The sequence below is a fragment of the Pseudorca crassidens genome, chromosome 12, assembly GCF_039906515.1.
Source record: "Pseudorca crassidens isolate mPseCra1 chromosome 12, mPseCra1.hap1, whole genome shotgun sequence".
Lineage (NCBI taxonomy): Eukaryota > Metazoa > Chordata > Mammalia > Artiodactyla > Delphinidae > Pseudorca > Pseudorca crassidens.
The window spans coordinates 68,533,877-68,553,288 of NC_090307.1; the positions used below are offsets into that span (position 1 = coordinate 68,533,877).

Here is a 19,412-nt window from a genome sequence, read left to right on the forward strand (position 1 = left end):
GACATAAATCCCTTGCACTTCTAACTCCGTCATGGTGGCAGCTTCCTAGAGGACACAACCGACACCCAGGCCCTGGCTCCTTCGAACTGCCAGACCCCTTACCCCCAGGGATGCCTTCCATCTCCATCCCGCGACACTAGCATCCTCTGTGCCCCCTCCCCTCCTCTCTCTGTCCAGGGCCTTGCCCTGTGTCTGGCACATAGTAGACTCTCAGTTACTATTTGTTTTTGAACGAATACAGAATGCTCTGGAGCTAGGCACTGCCTGCACCATTCTCCTGGCACAGAGAGCTTCAGAGAGCCCTCCAGGTGGGGCCAGGAGGCCAGCTCCACTGGGCAGAGGGAGGGTGCCCTCCAGGCAGTGGCGAGGAAGGCCGTGTGTTGGAGAGGCTCTTGTGGAGCTGGGAATCTCCCAGAGCCAGGGGAGGCCCTCCCCACAGGCCAGAGGACATCTGACCTGGCTTCTCCCCAATCCACTAAGTGACTATGGGCAAGTCACCTCTCTTCTGGGGCTTCACTCCATCCATCTCGACAATGGGATGAGAAGCCCTGCCTTGCCTGTCTCCCCAGGGAGGGGCAGGGGTTGTGAGCATCAGATGAGATCATGGCTGGGAAAATGTGAACAGGAAAGAGTGGGGTTCGCTGGGTCCTAGGCCTGGGGTCAGGGTGTGGAGGGGGAGAGGGACATAGAAGGGAGGAAGAGAAAAGATTAGGAGAGAGGGAGACACACGTGCACGCGCGCGCGCGCGCACACACACACACACACACACACACACAGGAACAAAGAACAGAAAAATGTGAGAGACAGAGAAAGAGGGAACGAGTGAGAGAGAGAGAGACGATAAAAGGGGGGCTTCAGTGAAAAACTGTAAAGAGAGACAGAGGAGAGAAAGAAATGGAGAGAGAAAATAAGATGGGGAGTTAGAGACAGAGAGAAAGATGGAAGAGGGGGGATGGAGGAGACAGAAAGAAATGAGAATCAGTGTCAGAGAGGGAAAGCGACTAACAGCCAGAGAGGGATGGGTGAGGAGACAGGAGACAAAGGGTTATGGGGCCGGATGGAGACAGACAGGGAGAAACAATCTGATAGGGAAGGAGTGAGAAGGGAACGCCTTCTCCCATGGACCCTGACCCTGCACTCCCCACTGTCACCCACTGTGCACCCTGCCCCACCCCAGACGGGTGGGGACCCAGAGAAAAGCCTCGGCCCATCTGTCTGTAGGGCTCAGCTGGCCCTGTCCTGTCCTGCTGGTTTGGATCCCGACATCCTCCGTTCTGAGGCCCCTGAGGGGCACCCCACTGGGAGGCAGGGCTCTGGAGCCTGTCCTGTAGGCTCACTGACGTGGCCACTGATTAATCTGAAGGGAAAACCCAGTGACACCCTCCCCTGAGGCCCGGGCAGGCCCCAGCCTGCCTCCCTTTGGGGCCCAGGCAGGAAGAGACCTCAAAGGTCAGCTCCACTGTACCCCTCACTGTACAGAGGAGGAAACCGTGCTCCGAGAAAGGCAGGGACAAACCTGCAGTCACACAGCCAGGCAGTGGCCTAACCAGGACTCGCTGTCACAGATGCTATGGCCCCAAAACCTTTGAGACTTGCTTTCTTCTGCGTAAATTGCTTCCTGCCCAGGGGTGTCCTGAGCCGTAACAGTGTTTCGAATGCCAGGCACTGTGCTGAGAGTCCTGTGAAGTGGCTGCTGTGAGTATGCCCATTATACAGATGAAGAGACTGAGGCTCAGAGAAGTTGAGACTTCTAGGCCTGAAGTCACACTGTGCCAGGACCCAAGCTAGGTCCATCCGACCTTGAAAGTTGGGTTCTTGCTGTGGCACCTCCCAGCCTCCCTGGGTTGTTCACCAGCAGGAAAGGGCCCTGTAATATGGAAAAGGAGGGCAGAGGTGGGAAGTTGAGTTGTAAGTACGCAGCTTCCCCAGATGGTTGGAAGGTGAGTAATACATCAGCTCTGAGACACAGGAACAAGTGTCTGGGTGTAACCCCTCCCTGTTGGACAGACCACCCCTGTCTCTTGAGGTACACATGATGCCTGCTGTGTCCCCCAGGTGACTGCAGTCCAAGGATGGAGGTGGCTGCAGACACAGCCCCCTAGGCCACCTCTGCTCCTCTGGGGACCACAGTCCCTTCACGCCCAGAGCATCAGCCCTGCCCAGTGTTGCTTTCTTTTTTAAAAATTAATTAATTATTTTTATTTTTTGCTGTGTTGGGTCTTCGTTGCTGTGCACGGGCTTTCTCTAGTTGCGGCGAGCGGGGGCTACTCTTCGTTGCAGTGAGCAGGCTTCTCATTGCGGTGGCTTCTTTTGTTGCGGAGCACAGGCTCTAGGTGCACAGGCTTCAGTACCTGCAGCACGCAGGCTCAGTAGTTGCAGCACGTGGGCTCTAGAGCGCAGGCTCAGTAGCTGAGGTGCACGGGCTTAGTTGCTCCACGGCATGTGGGATTTTCCTGGACCAGGGATCAAACCCGTGTCCTCTGCATTGGCAGGCAGATTCTTAACCACTGCACCACCAGGGAAGCCCCAGTGTTGCTTTCAAAGTCTGCTCTGGCTGTGTCTACACCATCTATCAGACCAGGAGGGCTGCTGCTGGGCCATGCCTGTGCTTGGAGTCCCAGGAAGTGGGGAGCCCTGGGGCACTGTCCCCTGAATATGCTGAGTGCCTTTCTTAGAACCAGGACTGGGCAGGGAGAGCATCCAGGTGGTGGGCGGGGGGGGGGGGGGGGGGGGGGCGGGGGGTGGGGGGGGTGGAGGGGTGGGGGGGGTGGGGGTGGGGGTGGGGGGGGTGTGGGGGTGTGGGGGTGTGGGGGTGTGGGTGGGGGGGGTGGGGGGGTGGGGGTGGGGGGAGTGGGGGGGATGGATGCTCCCTTTCCCAGAAGCCTCAGAGCCTCCCGGGGGAGGGGTGTGGCCACAGAGCCCCAGCCCTGCCCTTACCTCCTTTACCCAGCTTTGGCAGAAGCCCGTGGCTCTCTGCCAGCTTCATGGAGGTGGGCTTGGCGGCCATCCCTGGGATGGGGGGATGACCAGTTCTAGGAGCCTCCTCTGAGCCCCCAGACCCTCTTCCCTCCCCAGGGAGATACAGATCCCCCTTCTGGCCCCTGCCCCCAGGGCCCAGGGCTTTGGCTCCTACCGTCCCCATCCAGGCGAGGCTGGTGGCAGGTGACTGGAAGGCGTGGAGAAAGGCAGGCCAAGTGGGGGCGTGGGCCCCGGCCAGTGTACTCCTCAGCCAATCAGCGGCCTGCCCAGCCGGTGGATTCAGTTACAAGCCCCAGATCACCCCATACTCCAGCCTCCTTCCTACTCCTCCCAAAGCTCCATTCATTGGCCCCGCAGCACCGGGTCGGCTGGACTCGCTTCCGCTCAGCTACAGAGCTGCTGCCTCGTGGGCCCACCAGGGTAGGATTCCCGGGGGCTTTGTCTGACTGGGCTGGGCCAGGGCGGAATGGGGGTTCTGGTGGTGCTCTTGGGGGTGCTGAACTTCCTGGGGGCAGCTCTGGGGGACTCCCCTGCCCTCCACTTGCACAGCACCTCCTGCCACTTGGCCAGACCCATCTCTGGCAGCCCTTTGGGGTTCCTTAGCTTCTTGGGCAAGGATGCCCAGGGACTAGCCCTGTTCCATGCCCGCTGGGATGGGCACGGGAGGCTGCAGGTGTGCAGCCGGCAGGATGAGCCAGAGCTCACTACAGCCTTCAGTACCCTCTGTGCTGGTGAGATCACCCGGGACTCCTTCATCCACACCCCTGGACCTGAGCTGCAGAGAGCCCTGGCCACCCTTAAGCGTCAGTGGGAGGCCTGCAGAGGGCCTGCCAAGAGTCCAGCAGAGACCAGGGAGAAGCGAGCAGCAGGGCAGAGTGGAGCGCCTGGCATGGGGAACCAGCGAGTGAAGAGAGGCTGGACCATGCCTGGCACACTGTGGTGTGGAGTTGGGGATTCTGCCGGGAACACCTCGGAGCTGGGTGAGCCATCGGTGTGTGGACAGGGGGGCTGGTGTGGGGGGGAAATGCAGCCTTTAGCCCTGGTACCCACTCTCCCAGGCTGTGTGTCCTGAGGAAGTGACTTAACCACTCTGACCCTCAATTTCCTTATCTGTAAAATGGGGTGACCATAAATCTCATCATGGGATGCTTGAATGTGGTTATAGATGGGAAAGGTCCTACTCACACCTGGGAGGCTTCATTAATTACCATCTGAGGAAGGAGGCTGGCTGGGGTGGATCCAGGGTCGGCTGAGCCAAAAAAACATTACCCAAGAGGAGGTTTTATGGGCACAGGGTGCCCAGTGGAGGGGACGCCGAGTGGGAGGGGAGGCCTGGGTTCAAATCCCAGCTCAGCCCTTCCGAGCTGAACGAGTCACCTCCCCCCTCTGAATCTGTTTCCTCACCTGTACAATAAACGTGACACCTCCTTCCCAGGGCTGCTGTGTGCTTGGGTGTGGGAAGTGCCAGGCATTTGGGAGATGCTCAGTAAAGGGCATCATTGCTCAGGTGGTGAAAAACATGCATGGCTTTTTTGCACTCTCGGTACAGCTGTCAGTGCATACACGTGGAGGGCTGGGAGGAGGACTTGGCACTTGAGTTGGAGCAGGCTGGCATCCTGACAATGCCTCATTGTGCCAGCGAGATTGCACCCTGCTGTTTACCATTCCATTCCACACACATTCATAACTTTGGAGTTTCACTTGTGGTGTGAGCCCGAGAACTCTGGAGGCAGACACCAGTTCACCTGAGGAAGATATTTCCGTGGGCAAGGGTTCCTGGGTGGGCTGCCTGGCACTTGGAATTGCCCAACAAAGGCTGTACCTGGGTGTTCTCTTCAAGCTTTGGAACTGTGAGTCCCACAGGGAGAGGCCTGAGGCAACCCAGGTCATCTGTATCAGGGCTGGGATGAGAACGAGGTCTCTGCTCCCAACACCACGCGGGCATAGCCGGCATGTGGTGCTCACGACCCTGCTGAGCTGGTGCCCCCTCCGCTCCCTGCAGGGGTCTTCCAGGGCCCCGATCTCTGCTGCCAGGAACACGACCGCTGCCCACAGACTGTCTCACCCTTCCAGTACAACTATGGCATCCGAAACTACCGACTCCACACCATCTCCCACTGCAACTGTGATGCCAGGTTGGTGGTGGGCAGGGAGGGCTGGGAACTTGGGGTGGGATTATCCACCGGGATTACCTGGTGCAGAGTCTGGGATTCCAGAGAATCCTAAAGGATCAGCCAGCCGGAGTCCACTGTGCAGTGGGAAAGCTGAGGCCTAACAGGAGAGGGGACACTTGGACCCCAAATCACCTGGCTGGTAGTGACCAGGTGGTCTGGGAGAGGAGCCAGTAGCTCTCTGTGGTCCAGGAACCTGAGTGCTGGCTCTGGGACAGGTTCCAGCAGTGCCTGCATAACCAGCGGGACTCCATCTCTGACATCGTGGGCGTGGCCTTCTTCAACGTGCTGGCGATCCCCTGTTTCGTCCTGGAGGACCAGGAGGCCTGTGTGGAGTGGTACTGGTGGGGCGGGTATGTGGCTGCCCCTTTCGAGCCCCTTCCCGGCCAGTGGGGAGCTCGGGCTCCAAACCTGGGAGGGAAGCCTTTCTGTATGTCTGTCCTCCAGGGAATGATGCCTCGTCCTCCCTGTCTTCTCCTCAGGGTTGGGCCCAGGATGCAGATGCTCCCTGGGTGCCCTGCAGGACCCAGTGGGATGTGGGATGAGGGGTGGGACTGGCAGAGCCCTGATCTCCATGGAGATGAACCTGGGGACTTCTGGGAGGGGGGATTCTGGGTTACCAATTGCCACCATGTGCTACCTCCCAGGTGTAGAACATATGGCTCTGTATCCCTCGCCCGTCTCCAGCCCAGGACCTTCTACAATGCCTCCTGGAGCTCCCTTGCCATTCCCCTGACTCCCAGTCCTCAGAACCCAGCACCCAGCAAGCCTCGGTGGATTCAGCACCCTCAGAAGTGGCCAGCACAGCAGAAAGAGTCCGAGTACCCCAGCCAAGCCAATGCCACAGCCCTCCAGGCCCCTGTGGCCTCCCCTGGGCCTGATGTGGCCTCCATAGTCCAGCTGGAGGTCACTGATTCAGGCCTCCAGGGACTATGGCGTGGCCTAAAACCTCAAGGTGAGCTCAGAACCTAACCTTGGGGGCTCCTGTTGTAAGGAGGTGTCCCTGACTCTGTTCAGGGTGGGGGGCCCCTGTGTTGCTTCCTTTCCTGCTCTGAGCTCCTTCTGGGGTCTCCCAACCTCTCTCGTGCTACAGCCAGATGGATTTTTGTAAGCTCCAAACTTGTCCATGGCACTCCTCGCTGAGGCCCCACCATGATGTCCCAACACCCAGGGGTTGTCGAGTCTGGTCCTGCAGATCCTACTCCCCAGTCGAAACTCCAGTTCCACAAACTTCATTTGGTTCTTCTAAAGCCACTTGCTCTCTCCCACTGCTGGGCCTTTGCACATGCTCTTCTTGCTGCCTGGAGAATTCTCCCTGACTCTTCCCCTCTTCCAGCCTCAGCTTAGGAGCCTCTGCCTCCAGGAAACCTTTTCTGACCACTCTCGACTCTCTGGGCTTCCCCATGCCAGCACTGCTGTGTGTGTGTGTGCGCACGTGCACGCGTCTCCTATGTGTGAGGCACTCTGAAGGCACAAAGGGCATGAGATGGAGGGACACTGTGTGTGTGGGACACAGCATGTGTGCCGGATGGCAGTGGGCATCGGACAGGGCTCCTCTCACCACCACACCTGCCCCCAGGTGCCCGCCAGGCCTGCCGCGGCTTCCGCCGCCTGGACCAGTGTGAGCATCAGATCGGGCCCCAGAAGACCAAGTTCCAGCTGTTCAACGATGCCCGTGAACCCCTCTTCCACTGCAACTGCACGCGCCGGTGAGGCTGCTTGGACCCTTGGGGGTGGGCTGCCTGTTGCCAGGCACTGGGAAGGGACACCTGGCTGATGAGGCCCTGCCCCAGCCTGAGTCTGCCTCTGTCCTCAGTCTGGCACGCTTCCTGAGGCTCCACAGCCCACCTGTGGACGCCAACATACTTTGGGAGCTGCTGGGCATGACCTGCTTCAAACTGGCCCCTCCACTGGACTGTGCTGAGGGCAAAGGGTAAGTGACATCAGGGCCAGGAGGGATGGGGGACTTCCCAAGGGGTGGGTTGCCTCTGCTCCCTTTGTGCACCTGGGCTGAGAGGGTGATGGAGGGGGTCAGGGGACCTCTGAGCTCCACTGTCATCATCCCTGGGTTCGGCTCTGCAGTTGGCCCATGTAGGTTGCATCTCAACTCTGTCATTTACTTCCTATGTGACCTTGCAAGCTGAATAACCTCTCCACACCTGTTTCCTTACCTATAAAATGGAGGTAGAAGCCAAGGAAGTGGCGTGTGTGACGTACATAGGCCAAAGCCTGCAGGACACATAGTAAAACACCTGCTTAACTCTTACCCCATAATCCACAATTTCATTTCAATTCTGATTCTCAAAGCTAACTCTGTTACTTTTCCTATTTCACAGGTAGGGAAACTGAGGCCCAGACTGACCCAGGTTTCTGCAGCCAGCTAGTGGCAGAACCTGGGCCTCTGGGTGCCAACCCAGGTTTATCCTGCCCCCTGCTAGGTGTAACAGTCCCCCACCCTCCCAGCCCCAGCCCTGCTCCTCTCTGGGCCTTGGTCACCCTCTCTGCAGAGTAGGGTGGGATTCTTGGCAGTTATGACCACCTGCCCCACTTTTCTCTCCTCACAGCTGTTCCAAAGACCCCAGGGCCATCAAGGTGTCAGCTCGGCACCTGCAGCAACTTCAGCAGAGGCAACTCCAGCTCCAGGGGACAGGCACAGACAACAGGCAGGCATGGACTTCAGAGCACCCAAAGGCCCCCATGTCATTCTATGACCGGTGTCTGCAGCTGACCCAGGGAGCCGGAGGACCTGAAGGACAGCAGAAATCCTGGAACCAGTGACCTCAGTTCCAGCTCTCCTGGGCACAAGACTGGACCTCGTCCCTGGCTTTGCTAGGCCCTGGGGGTCTCAGCTTCCCCTCCACGTGTTAGACTGAAGCATGGACGGGCTCTTGTGGATAGCCAGAGGGCTGCATGGGTAGGGTGGGGGGGCCAAGACCCAAATGCTGGACCACGTCTCCTGCTGCGCTGGGTGATCTTGGGCTGGTGACACAACCCCTCTGTGCTTGGATGTGGTATTCAGGAGGCTCATTCTGCTGCCCCAGGCTTGGGCCTTCCCAGAGAAATTAACATCCAGATGGGAATGGGGAGAAGGTAACATTGCAGCAGCCCCAGGAGGTACCAGGAGGAGGTACATATATGTCTATGTTGCAAAATTAATGCATGTCTCAAGAACTTGCCCAGGGAAGCCCCAGCGTCTGCCTGCTGAGGTCTAGGGCAGCAGGTGGGGAATGAGGGATGTCACAGAAGTGACTGTGTCTGAATCCAGGGTGGCGGAAGCTAGAAAGGGGCTTCCCAACTCACCTCCCCAGGGGACCCCTTCTCTTAACAGCTCCTATGCTCTTCCTGGCCCAGCCCTGGCCCATTCTTTCTGCCCTAGACCTAAATTCAGATCTCCCCCGTGCCCTTAAGCAAGAGACCTCCTTCATTCTGAGCCTTAGTTTCCTCGTCTGAAAAAGGGGAGTGTAAACAGGACCTACCTCACAGGGTTGTTGAGGATTAAGCGAACCAACTCACGGACAGCACTCAGCACCTAGGAAATGTTCCCTCCCTCCAGCACACAGCCAAACTGTGCTTAGGCGTCTGATTTTTTTTTTTTTTTTTTTGCGGTACGCGGGCCTCTCACTGTTGTGGCCTCTCCCGTTGCGGAGCACAGGCTCCGGACGCGCAGGCTCAGCGGCCATGGCTCACGGGCCCAGCCGCTCCGCGGCATGTGGGATCTTCCCAGACCGGGGAACGAACCCATATCCTCTGCATCGGCAGGCGGACTCTCAACCACTGAGCCACCAGGGAAGCCCTAGGCATCTGATTTTTAAAGGTTCACATAACCGCTTGGAGGTCTCAGTTTGCTCACTTGTGAAATGGAGCTAAGAACTACACTGAACTCAACACCACAACTTGTGGTGCAGCTTAAAGGACATGGCATGTGTAATGTATACAGCTGGTGCCTGGTAACTGTCAGATCTGTCATCCTCTCATCTCTTTAGTCCCTTCCTCTGACTGCCCCCAACCCTAGACTGCTAACAAGTTAGGAAGAAGTCAGGAGTGAGGCTGGAGAATTTAATTCCTAATTGATGACCTCTAGGTTTGCTCCCCCATCCCAGATGGGGGCTGGGATACGGGTTTGCTGATTGTCACAGTTGAGGTGCCAGGACCAGGTTTGGGGAACCCCAGTTGGCCACCCCTGGCCAGAACAGAGTGGTAGGTGCACATAAAGCTGGAGCAGCAGCAGGAGGGAGGCAGGTGGGTTTGCAGAAGATTGGGGCAGAGCCCCAGGGGGCCACCTGGGCCTGCCTGCCCACCTCACCCTCAGGGCCCCAGGCCCCCTTCCTCCAGGCCCTGCTGACCCTGGGGGCTGGGATACAGGCTGTCGGGGGCCGGGGCCTCCCGATTGGGTCCCCGGGAGCTGCCACCACCGGGGTCTACGGTCTCTAGGCGCAAGGCAGGCAGCAACCCCAGGCTTTGAGGCACAGATGGTGGGAAGGCCCAGGACCCAGGCAGCCCAGGGGGCCCCTCCTCACTGTTGCCCCGGCTGCCACCATCACTGCCCCCGTTGGGGGCTACCCGAGGAAGGCGGCGGCTCTGGGGCGAGGGGCTTCGGCTGGTGCCACGGCGTTCACAGGACGAGGGCTGCAGGGCGAGGCCGGGGAAGCGGGCCAGACCTGGGCTTCGGCTACGGTGCCGCTTGGACTTGCCAGGGCTTGGGCTGCGGGACTTGGATGCGAGCAGCTCCAGGGTGCTGTCATCCTCGTCCTCCGAGCTGGCACCCGAGCTGTCTGTGCTGCTGCTGGCCAGCTCCGAGGTAGGCAGTGAGATCTGGGGGGAAGGCTGGTCACTGGGGTGCCCCTCTCCCCAACCGGCCACTGAGGCCTCTGGGAACCACTCCTGCCCTCCCCCTTGGCAGACCCAGGAAGGTCAGGATACTTGTAGGAGGTCACAGAACAGAATGTAGAAGCTGTAGAGGACTTTGAATACTCCTTTGGCGCCCCTGACCCTGCAGCCTGGCCTACTTACCTGGAAGGGCTCAGTGACCCCGATAAGGATGCTGTGGGTGTGGCTATAATAGCCCAGGATGAAGTCTCCGTGACCCTTGGGCAGTGACTCCTCACTGAATGTCACCTGGTGGGCCAGGGGGTTTAGGCCCAGGTTGGGGTGAGGGAGGCAGCCTCAGGACCCTTCAAGCTGAATCCTGAGCCCCCAAGGGCAATGGGGACTTCCTCCCACTCTCCCCCTCCCCTTAAGTACCTGGTAGATGTTCCCATCCACATCCTCGTGTTTGGCCCAGACATAAGCCACGTAGTCCTTGCAGTGGCGGAAACCCACCTGGGGCGAGAGCAATCAGGGTCGTGACCCCTAAGGTCTGACCCCAGCAGCCTTAAACTCTGGGGAAGCCAGGGACCCCACATGGGTCCCTGGCTGCCCCTTCAGGCCCTTCCTTCCCCGATGTACCGACCACCCCTGCCTGTCTCACCCGGTACAAGCCGATCCAGTCCCAGGAGCTGCGGGCGAACACCGTCTCTATGCGGTACCTCACCACAGCCTGCTCCGGCCGCACCCACTCGTCCGCCACATCCAGCCGCACAAGCGGCACTTCGTCTCTGAAGGCAAACTGCCCAGGGGCAGGGGGCAACATCAGGGGAGACCCTCTAGCATTCTATGCACCTAGAGTCCTTGGGCCTGCGTCGGCACAAATTGGCTGAGATGAAGGGCCTTTGAAGCCACTGCACAGGCTGGGAAACTGAGGAAGAACAGGTCTAGGATGAATGCCAGGTTTCCTGCCTCCCAGCTCAGGGCTCTTTTTGTCCTTAGCCTCCTTAGGGAGTGAGTGAGAACACAGCTTTGAAGCTTAGTAGACTGTGGGTTTGGCCCTGGCTCTGCCATTGTTATGCAGTGTGACCCAAGGTGAGTTTCTTGACCTCTCTGAATAGAAGGGCTCCTGTCCTTAAACTCTGATGATCTTATTTAACTCTTGGGGTTGCTCTGCAGATTCAATGAGATACCATATAAAGCATCCTATAAACTTCTCAGTATACAGTAGGTGCTCAATGAATGACTTGCCTATAAGCTAACAAAGGAGTCCCATGATGCACTGGATATTCTGGAGTAAAGTGAACACCCATGAGCAGGCAAGAAGAGCTCTGGGTAGATGGCTGGAGACCGTCCAGGTTCTGCTACTAACCTGCTTCATGACCTCAGGTAAGCCCCTCATCAGGCTAAGTAAGACTCAGTTTCCCCACCTGTATTAAGGAACCACTATTAACCTTGTTTGTCATCAGTCCATGGAGACAAAAGAATCTTCTCTTCCCAGGGTCACCCCAGGCTGAGCAGGGGTTCACCTTGTGGATGGGGTTGCTGGGGTGGCAGGTGGCCAGGGTATTGGCCAGGGTATTGGCCAGGGTATTGTCCCTCAGGGAAAGACTCGGTGGTGCCAGCCTCTGGCTTTGTCTGCTTCCCTGTTTATCTGGTTTCAACTTTCTCTCCCTCCTCAGCTTCTAAGCCAAGCTGCTCCAGAAGAAACCAGCACATCCTCTCCCTGCCTGTGGGTTCCTAACAACAGGTCTGGCCAGGTTGCGCTCTTGGAAATACCCTTTAGGGCCTTGTGGGGTCAAAACTCCTGCTGAGTCCTGTGCTGTGTTGCTTTGGATAAGAGATTTAAGTTCTCTGAGCCTCTGTTTCTCCCATCAGTAAAACTGGGAGGAGAATTTAGACATCCTCAGGGCCTACCACAGTATTCAAAGGGATGACATACATGAAGTAGGCTACACAGGCTCTGGCATATAGTAGGTGCTCAACAGGTAATGTTTTACAAGAGACAGCGTTCTAGATAAGGAGGGAAGGATAGGGCACCCAAAAGGAGTGGTTCTCAAGGTGAGGTCCCTGATTGGGGGTTAAACCTCACACCCAAGGCTTTTACCAAAGGTCATGGGAGGCCAGACACGGGCAGATTTCCATTCCCAGCTGAGGACATTGGCCACCGTCCCTCTGACTGACCATATGACAAAGTTAGCAGGGAAAACATTCTCTGGTCTGCTGGGCTCCCTCTTATCAGATCAAGAGAATCGGAGAGCCCAGGGTTGAGTTTCAGGACTGGAAATTGGGCTCCACCCCACTCTGCTGCTGAGCCTGTGTGCAACTTGGGGTGCATGCCTACCCCACTAACAGAAAGTTGGACTACATGGTCTCTAAGATCCAGTTCTGACATTCTCGGATTTCCCCTTTTTCCTTTGGCAGCTAGGAGCCCCAATCCTAAACACAGGGGCTTCCCTGGTGGTGCAGTGGTTAAGAATCCACTTGCCAATGCAGGGGACACGGGTTCAAGCCCTGGTGTGGGAAGATCCCACATGCCATGGAGCAACCAAGTCCATGCGCCACAACTACTGAAGTCTGCATGCCTAGAGCCTGAGCTCCGCAACAAGAGAAGCCACTGCAATAAGAAATCCGCACACCACAATGAAGAGTAGCCCCCGCTCGCCGCAACTAGAGAAAGCCTGCGCGCAGCAAGAAGACCCAATGCAACCAAAAATAAATACATAAATCAATAAAAATTTATAATTAAAAAAATCCTAAACACAATGCTAAATTTTATAGTAACTATATAGGGTTTAGCTTTGTATTTTTTTGTATCTCTACTCCCCCTCCCCATCACATATGGTAAGATGGTAAAAAAATAATAAAAGAATGTGAATGAATGCTACATGGGATTTGAGTAAATATTTTCGTGGCTGGTCTTATTATATATGTGAATTTTAACATAAGTTGCCCTAGCCTTTCTCAGAAAAGGGGAAATAGAGATTAGTGGAAAAGGTATACCCTTTGAAATCAGACTAGCCAGGGTGCAAATCCTAATCTTCCCTTTAGTAGCCATGTGACCCGGGGCAAGGGGTGCTGTGTCCCTGGGCCTCAGAATTTTCACCTGAAAATGGAGATCATAGGACTTCCCCGGTGGTCCAGTGGTTAAGACTCTGAGCTCCCAATGCAGGGGGCATGGGTTCGATCCCTGGTCCGGGAACTAAGATCGCACATACCGCATGGCATCGCACATAAATAATGGAGATCATAATCCCATTCCCAGTCTGCTGTGACAAGTGGATGCTGCTGAGGGCAGGTCTAAGGGGTTACCGGTGGGCAGTGGGTTGCTGAGCTGGGCCTGGGGATGTCATGCGGGGAGGATGAGGCCAGGACTCACGTGCAGGACGAACTGGGCAGCCACGGGCTTGTGGTCGCTGACAGTGTATTCCATGTGGCTGTGGTAGCTGTGCTGGGTCACCTGGAGCCGGTGGCTCTCCCGTCCTGAGGGGCTGGGACCTCCACCTGGAGCCTTGACCTTCCACAGGATACGGTCTGTCCAGGCTGGCTTCCGCTTCTTGGCACTGCGGTGGGCAAGGGTAGGCTGAGTATCAGGGGTTGGGGGTCAAGGCACCTCTGCCTCCTGTCTCTCTTTCCTGTCTCCCTTATCCAGAAGACCTCAGCCCACATCCCCACCTCTCATCCCAGTTCTGAGCTCACCTGGTATCATATTTGTTAGTACCCACGTCAAACTTGAAGGTGGGCGCAAAGTTGAGGGGCCCCTCCTGGAAGCCCCTCAGGATGGGCCAGGTGTTCTTGGCCATGTTGAGCTGTGAGGGTCCAGAAGCACAGAATTGGACAAGAGCTTGGGCAGGGCAGGTGAGGGCAAGGACCATAGCCTAGGGTACAGGTGGTCCTAGGGCATGTTCTGTGTGCTTGGGGTTTTGGGGTCCAGGCTGGGATTCCCCACCTGGTCTTTCTCCCAGAGCTGGTGGAGCTGCTCGCTGTCGATGGCAAATTTGACGAAGTGCAGGTCGTAGCTCTCGATGCGGAAGTTCAGGTCCCCGAACCAGAACACGAGGCTGTTCGGAGGTGGGGGTCAGCGGGGTCCATGGGGTGAAGAGCCCAGCCCAGATCCTTCTCTGCCCCCATCCAACCCGACAGCTGCTCCTAGTGATGACGCAGAGGGTGGGTGGGTTGCTGCAGGGCCGCCAGCCCACCACGGAGCAGCAGGGGGTGTAGACCTAGAAGTTAGGTTCCGACCCCTAGCAAGGCCTTGCCCCTCAGCAAAGCTCCACCCTGCAGGCTCCACCTCCCCATCAAACTTACCAGCTTTCTTGTTCCTAGCTATAGTGTGGGTGGTCTCCACCCCCATAGGCCCCGCCTCTCCCCACTAGGCGCACAGGTCTCGCCCCTGAGTCCCACCCCTCCTTCACTAGCCCCGCCCAAGCCCCATTAGGTCCCGCCCCGGCCCATACTCGTGATCCAAGATGCCTTGAGCTCCAGGCCCCTGGAACTGCTGGAGGCTGAGGATGGTCTGGAAGTTGTCCTTGCGCTGCTCCGCTTTGTCCATGTGGGCCGGCAGGTGGCAGTTCAGGAAACACAGCATGTGCCCGAAGGCGGCCAGTCGCACACTCACTCCACCCTTGTTGCCCTTGGGAAACAAGGTTGGGTGGGTTATGGGCGGGGCCTAGGCTAGGAGGTGAGGCCCGCCGGGCTTAGGGTGGGCGGGGTCAGCGGGTGAGGCCCAGGACCCGTGGAGGTGTGGAGAGGGGTGGGTTCTAGGGAAAGGAGTGGAACAATAGGAGGGGCGGGGACAGAAAGGGGCGGGGTCTAGAAAACGAGGGGTGGGGGTGGGTGGGGAGAGGCAGGCCTCAGAGCAAGGGGTGTAGCTTGGGGAGGGGATATTGCCAGTACGCGGGGGTCCGGGGACTAATCTACGGATCCCTTAGGGCCCTGTACCCTCCCAGGCCGCTTCCACGCTCACCCAATAGCCACCCAGGCCAGTGCGCGTGCAATCAGTCTGCACATCCCTCAGGAAGGGCAGGTGGTAGTACTTGGCGAACAGCAGCAGGATGACGCCCTGCATCCGCACAGTACTCACCTGCAGCAGAGGCGTGAGGAGGCTGAGAGGCAGGACACAACTCCCCCGCCCCCGCCTTTTCCGGTTCTTAAAGGTCTGCTCTTCCATCTTCCCATTTCGTGGACCCGGCCACCGAGGCCCAGCGGGCCCCACGGTGAATCAAGGCAGAGCTAGGGCCGAGTAATCCAGGGGTCTCCACCTGCCCGGGGGTTGAGGGAGGAGTTACCAGCACGAAGTTGAAGGGCCCCAGTGCGTCCATGAAGAGCTCGCTCCACTGGTCGGTGAAGAGCGCGTCCTTGAGCCGCTTGTTGATCATAGAGTTCACTTCCTGCAACCTGTGGGGGACTGTGAGGCGGCCTTCGGATTGGGGGGGGGGGCGCCCTAGAAACCCCTCCCGTGGGAGAGGGTCTGGGAGGCAGGAGGGGCTCAGGAGGGAGTCTACTCGCCCTGTCCCCTCACCCTATGGCGATCATGTCTGCCCTGTCACTGTCATCGCTGCTGCCCAGGTGAAGGAGGGATGTGACATCATCGGGGGGCATGGCGGTGCCCACGTTCCATGTGACCACAGTGATCCTGGGGAGGTGGGGGTACAGAAGGGGTTACTACTGGGGACCACTCTCTTACCCTCAACCTCCCTCCCACAGGGCTTTTTCTGGGGAAATAAGCTTGAGTATAAGCCCTCAGAAGGACCCACAGTGGGCCCAGGGTCCCTTCCACCAGACTTCCAAGGGAGATCAACTGAGGCGGGGTAGGCAAGTCCCTTAGGAGAGGATGCTGTCTTCCGAGGGCCCCAGAGTGGGCCTAACACCCACAGGGAATCTTCCTCAGGGAGGTCAGCTGGGGTGGAGTAGGGTAAGCCACCCTAGAAGGATGGCTAGTCTTAGAGTTCAAGCCCCAGCAATGTCTTGGGAGAGGGCCCCTCACCAGAAGCCAGGGTCGCTCTTGCAGGTGGGCTGAGCTGACCAAGAGGAGGATGACGAGGTGGATGTAGAAGAGGAGGTGGTAAGAGGGGCTGGGGTTTCTCTGGGCTGAAGGTTGGGGCTCAGATGCCCACCAGGCCCGGCACCCTGGGTGCCAGGCCTGGGGAGGGCCATCTCAGGAGCTGGGGGGACACACGGGGAGCGGTTTGGGGAGCGGCTGGGGGAGCGGCTGGGAGATCGGGGTGGCTTGGGCAGAGGTGGGGGCAAAGTCTGGGCTAAGGGGGCCCCTGGCCGGAAGGTGGGGTAGAGAAGTCCGGGGGAGTGAGTGCCAGGCTCTGGAGGACCCTGGCCCACATCCAGGGGCAGAGTCTGTGGTGTCCGGGACAGGACAGGATCCTCAGGGCTGCTGCGGGGGGCCTCAGGCCGGGCTCTGAAGGAGGGGGAGATCCGAGGGTCTGGGGGGGCTTGAATCAAGGATGGGGAGCCCACAGGACCAGATGTCTGAGTGGGGGGCTGGAGATGCCCTTCTGAAGGGGAGAGAGGTCTAGGGGCTGGGGCATCCCTCTGTTTAGCTGGTGTCCATCCCACAGAGGCCAGGGCTGATGTCATGGATGCTGGAGTCAGGGCCTGTTCCTGAGAGGGTGACAGAACTGGACTGGGCACTGGGGAAGAGCTGGAGGGGGGCTGTGGGGGCTGTTTCTCAGATGCCACGGCCAGGCTCAGGCCTGAAGCAGCCAGGGCTGGCTTGGGTCCCATGGAGGCAGGTGGCACCTGCTTCTGGTCCCTGGACAGTGGAGCCAGCCTGGGCCCCAGGGTAGCTGGAGGAGGCTTCGGCCCAGCCGAGGCAGACACCACCAAATGGCCCACAGGTGTTGGAGCCAGTCTGGAGCTGCGATGGGCAGGAGCTGTCTTCTGCTCTCCAGGGGTAGACATTGGAGCCAGGATGGGTCGGGGAGACGCCAGAGCCAGGCTTGGCCCCTTTGAGGAAGATGGCATTGCTGCTGGTGGCCCCACAGGTGTCAGAGCCAACCTTGGTTCCGAGCATACTGGTGCTGCATTCTCCTTCACTGAGAGCTGAAAACGTGAGTCCATCTTGGATAGGACAAGTCAGAGACTCAGAGTCAACCCTAACCAGGCCTCCACTTCCATATAGACCCCAGCAGACTCTGTCTAGCTAAGAAAGGCACATCTTTCTGAGGAAGTTCTTCCTAATTTCTCACCTTAATCCATTCTGCTGTGAATCAGCTTCTCTTTTGGAGGAAACAGGACATGGAAACCTATCCCCTCCCTCACCTGTGACACCTCTTTCATAGAGGTGAAACTAAGACCCCCAACTCAAAGGAGGCAGAGTGTGAGCCTGGACCTGAGGGCTCTCCTTGCCTTCCTGGCTGGCACCCACTCCCTGGCCACCCTGGAGTGTTGGGTGGCTGGAGTCAGCTTCCCTGAGCACCGCCCACCCCTGCAGTCCCTGCTGCTCCCCTAGCCAAGGGCTACTGATCTGACCCCCCCAGATCTTCCCACTCAGGACACCCTGGGGCCAGCCTGTTAAACACCACCCCCTTTCCTCCACAGTACACAGGAACCCTCAGGTTCCCCCCGCCACATCCCAATTCCTTGGTCACAGCCCTCTCTGTCCTCGTCACCCATTCCTAGAGCTCCGTGCAGGAGCAAGAGCCTGGGTTGGGACTGGCCATGTCGATTCCCAGCCCAGCTCTGTGTGACCTTAGGCAAGCACTTCCCTGCCCAGGGCCTCAGTTTCCCTGTCTTAAAATGAAGGACCCTGGTGAAGGATCCCTGGCCACACCTGATCCTGGGAAGCCTAGGTCTCATATCCTCTGCATGTACGAGCCAAAATTTGCTAGGCTTCCATTTGAGCTCCATGGAATAGTCATTCCTCCCAAGTGTGATTCTAACACCCAGAGCAAGTCCAGGATTCTGTTGATCCTGGCGCCGCACCACTGTGCACAAGTTGTACCCTCTTACCGTTGTCACCCCACCTGTGAGGACAGGCAAGCAGGTATCCTCTTTATGTCCAGCAGGTGGAGTGGGTGGTGTGGGGCCCTGCAAGGACCTCCTCTTCCTTTCCCATCTGTCCCTGTCTGATGCCCCTGTCTCCAGAAGTCAGGATAAAGTGTCCCTTGCCAGGGAGGGTAGACGAAGGTTTACACTCACCCTGGGGTGGCCCCATCCCTGCCTCCAGAGATGCAGTTCTGTCTGCATCCCGTGTCCTGCTTGGTTCAGAGAATCTGAAACTCTGCCTCCACCTCTGTCCCCAAACTCAGATCTTTGAAGCTTGCATTTTGGGCATCCTCCTTGGTTCCTAGTGTCCCACTCCAAACCCCCACCCCAAACACACACCGCCTCCAGCACTAACAACTTAGACATCCCAGATGTCACAGTTTCAGTCTTCAGGGACAAGCCTCCTCATTTTGCATTAGCTCAGAAAGGACAAGCAACTTGCCCAAGGTCACATAGCAAAGCTGGAGCACAGCTGGGTCCCCTGATACCTGGTCCAGGGCTTTCCCAGGAGGTCCTGGAGACAGCTAACTCCATCTCTCTCTGAGTGTCCCATCACTACCCCCTCAGCCCCTAGGGTACCCTGTTTGCCCAGCCCCTGCTTGGTGGGCAGAGGAGAGTGCCAGCCCCTCAGCTGGGGCACCAGGGTGCCTGCAGTATGTGGGGGGGGTGTGGGATTAAGGATCAGGAATGGGGGAACTAGGATTTAGGGGTCTTACCTTGGAGGGTGCCCCAGTTTGGGAAATCCCATGGGGCATGGGCAGGGGGCCCAGGCCAGCCTGGGTCCCCGGCCTCCCGCTGCCACTGATGCCCTGGCCCTCCATGTCTGCAGCCCCCGGCAGCCTGGGTTCCCTTGGGCTCCAGCTCCTCCGCTAGCTCCCGGGAACCAGTGATGTCATCAGCCGTTTCAACCTGCTGAGAATTTAAAGACACAGGCACCAACTTCCCAACATAGAGGTGGCCAGGGCAAGGTGGCCTACCCCCTGGGGACTGGCTGCTGAGCCTGGAATGGTCATGGTGGGGGAGGAATCAGGGGGAGTGGGTCCATTGGCCATTGGCCTGGCACAGGTCCCAGCTGGCAGCATAGTGGAAGCTGTCTTTCTGTTCCCACCCTCCAGCCAGTAGGCCTGGCCAGCCCTTGCTCAAGGGAGGGGCATTGACACACCTGAGGGTAAGGTAGCTCAGAGGTCAGCCCCCTCTCCAGGGCTTCAGAGACACCTGAGTCCCTGCTCTGATCCTGTGACCTTCTTGACTCCCTGCCAGCTCAGGGCTTGCCTTGGCCCCCACCCTTGCCCCATTTTCAGGCCTTGGTGCCCGCCCCTCTCCTGGCTCTATCCTTCCCATCCCAGAGCCAGACACTCAGGCTCCAGCAACTGGAATCTTTCCCATCTCAACCTCAGCACTGGCCCCTCCTCTTCTGCAGACACCTTGAGCCTGCCCTTGGATGTCCTCACAGCCAGG

At 58.2% G+C, this 19,412-nt stretch overlaps 2 protein-coding genes across 6 annotated transcripts; one reads left to right on the forward strand and one right to left on the reverse strand.

Annotated features, from left to right (window-relative positions):
- Positions 1–3,318: 3,318 nt before the first annotated feature.
- On the forward strand, positions 3,319–8,979 carry PLA2G3 (phospholipase A2 group III). Of its 2 annotated transcripts, none has more exons than XM_067700213.1 (7): positions 3,319–3,959; positions 4,982–5,114; positions 5,369–5,503; positions 5,798–6,105; positions 6,730–6,859; positions 6,967–7,083; positions 7,715–8,979. In XM_067700213.1, the coding sequence occupies exons 1-7, from the start codon at positions 3,446–3,448 to the stop codon at positions 7,926–7,928; spliced, it is 1,551 nt and encodes a 516-aa protein (XP_067556314.1). In that variant the 5' UTR covers positions 3,319–3,445; the 3' UTR covers positions 7,929–8,979. The 2 variants fall into 2 exon arrangements, with proteins under 2 accessions (XP_067556314.1, XP_067556315.1); XM_067700214.1 differs by having other exon boundaries at positions 5,369–5,488.
- Positions 8,980–9,192: 213 nt separating this feature from the next.
- INPP5J (inositol polyphosphate-5-phosphatase J) lies at positions 9,193–18,839 on the reverse strand. 4 transcript variants are annotated; one of them, XM_067700210.1, is made up of 13 exons: positions 18,671–18,839; positions 15,940–17,009; positions 15,475–15,588; positions 15,242–15,350; positions 14,920–15,036; positions 14,411–14,586; positions 13,903–14,014; positions 13,653–13,762; positions 13,333–13,516; positions 10,618–10,755; positions 10,392–10,469; positions 10,161–10,265; positions 9,193–9,962 (listed from the first exon to the last, which is right to left on the reverse strand). In XM_067700210.1, exons 1-13 carry the CDS (start codon positions 18,773–18,775, stop codon positions 9,456–9,458), a joined length of 2,925 nt encoding a protein of 974 aa, XP_067556311.1. In that variant the 5' UTR covers positions 18,776–18,839; the 3' UTR covers positions 9,193–9,455. The 4 variants fall into 4 exon arrangements, with proteins under 4 accessions (XP_067556311.1, XP_067556310.1, XP_067556312.1 ...); XM_067700209.1 differs by having other exon boundaries at positions 15,940–17,027; XM_067700211.1 differs by lacking the exon at positions 18,671–18,839 and having other exon boundaries at positions 16,707–16,816.
- Between the last annotated feature and the right edge of the window lie 573 nt (positions 18,840–19,412).

Excerpts from the sequence above, each read along its gene's own strand:
- PLA2G3 (XM_067700213.1), top strand. The coding sequence starts at position 3,446 with ATGGGGGTTCTGGTGGTGCTCTTGGGGGTGCTGAACTTCCTGGGGGCA. Across the intron at positions 5,504-5,797 it reads GAGTGGTACTGGTGGGGCGG|GTGTAGAACATATGGCTCTG; the intron begins GTATGTGGCTGC and ends GCTACCTCCCAG. Across the intron at positions 6,860-6,966 it reads CACTGCAACTGCACGCGCCG|TCTGGCACGCTTCCTGAGGC; the intron begins GTGAGGCTGCTT and ends CTCTGTCCTCAG.
- INPP5J (XM_067700209.1), bottom strand. The coding sequence starts at position 18,775 with ATGGAGGGCCAGGGCATCAGTGGCAGCGGGAGGCCGGGGACCCAGGCT. Across the intron at positions 14,587-14,919 it reads CTGGCCTGGGTGGCTATTGG|GGCAACAAGGGTGGAGTGAG; the intron begins GTGAGCGTGGAA and ends TTGTTTCCCAAG. Across the intron at positions 10,266-10,391 it reads TGGATGGGAACATCTACCAG|GTGACATTCAGTGAGGAGTC; the intron begins GTACTTAAGGGG and ends CTGGCCCACCAG.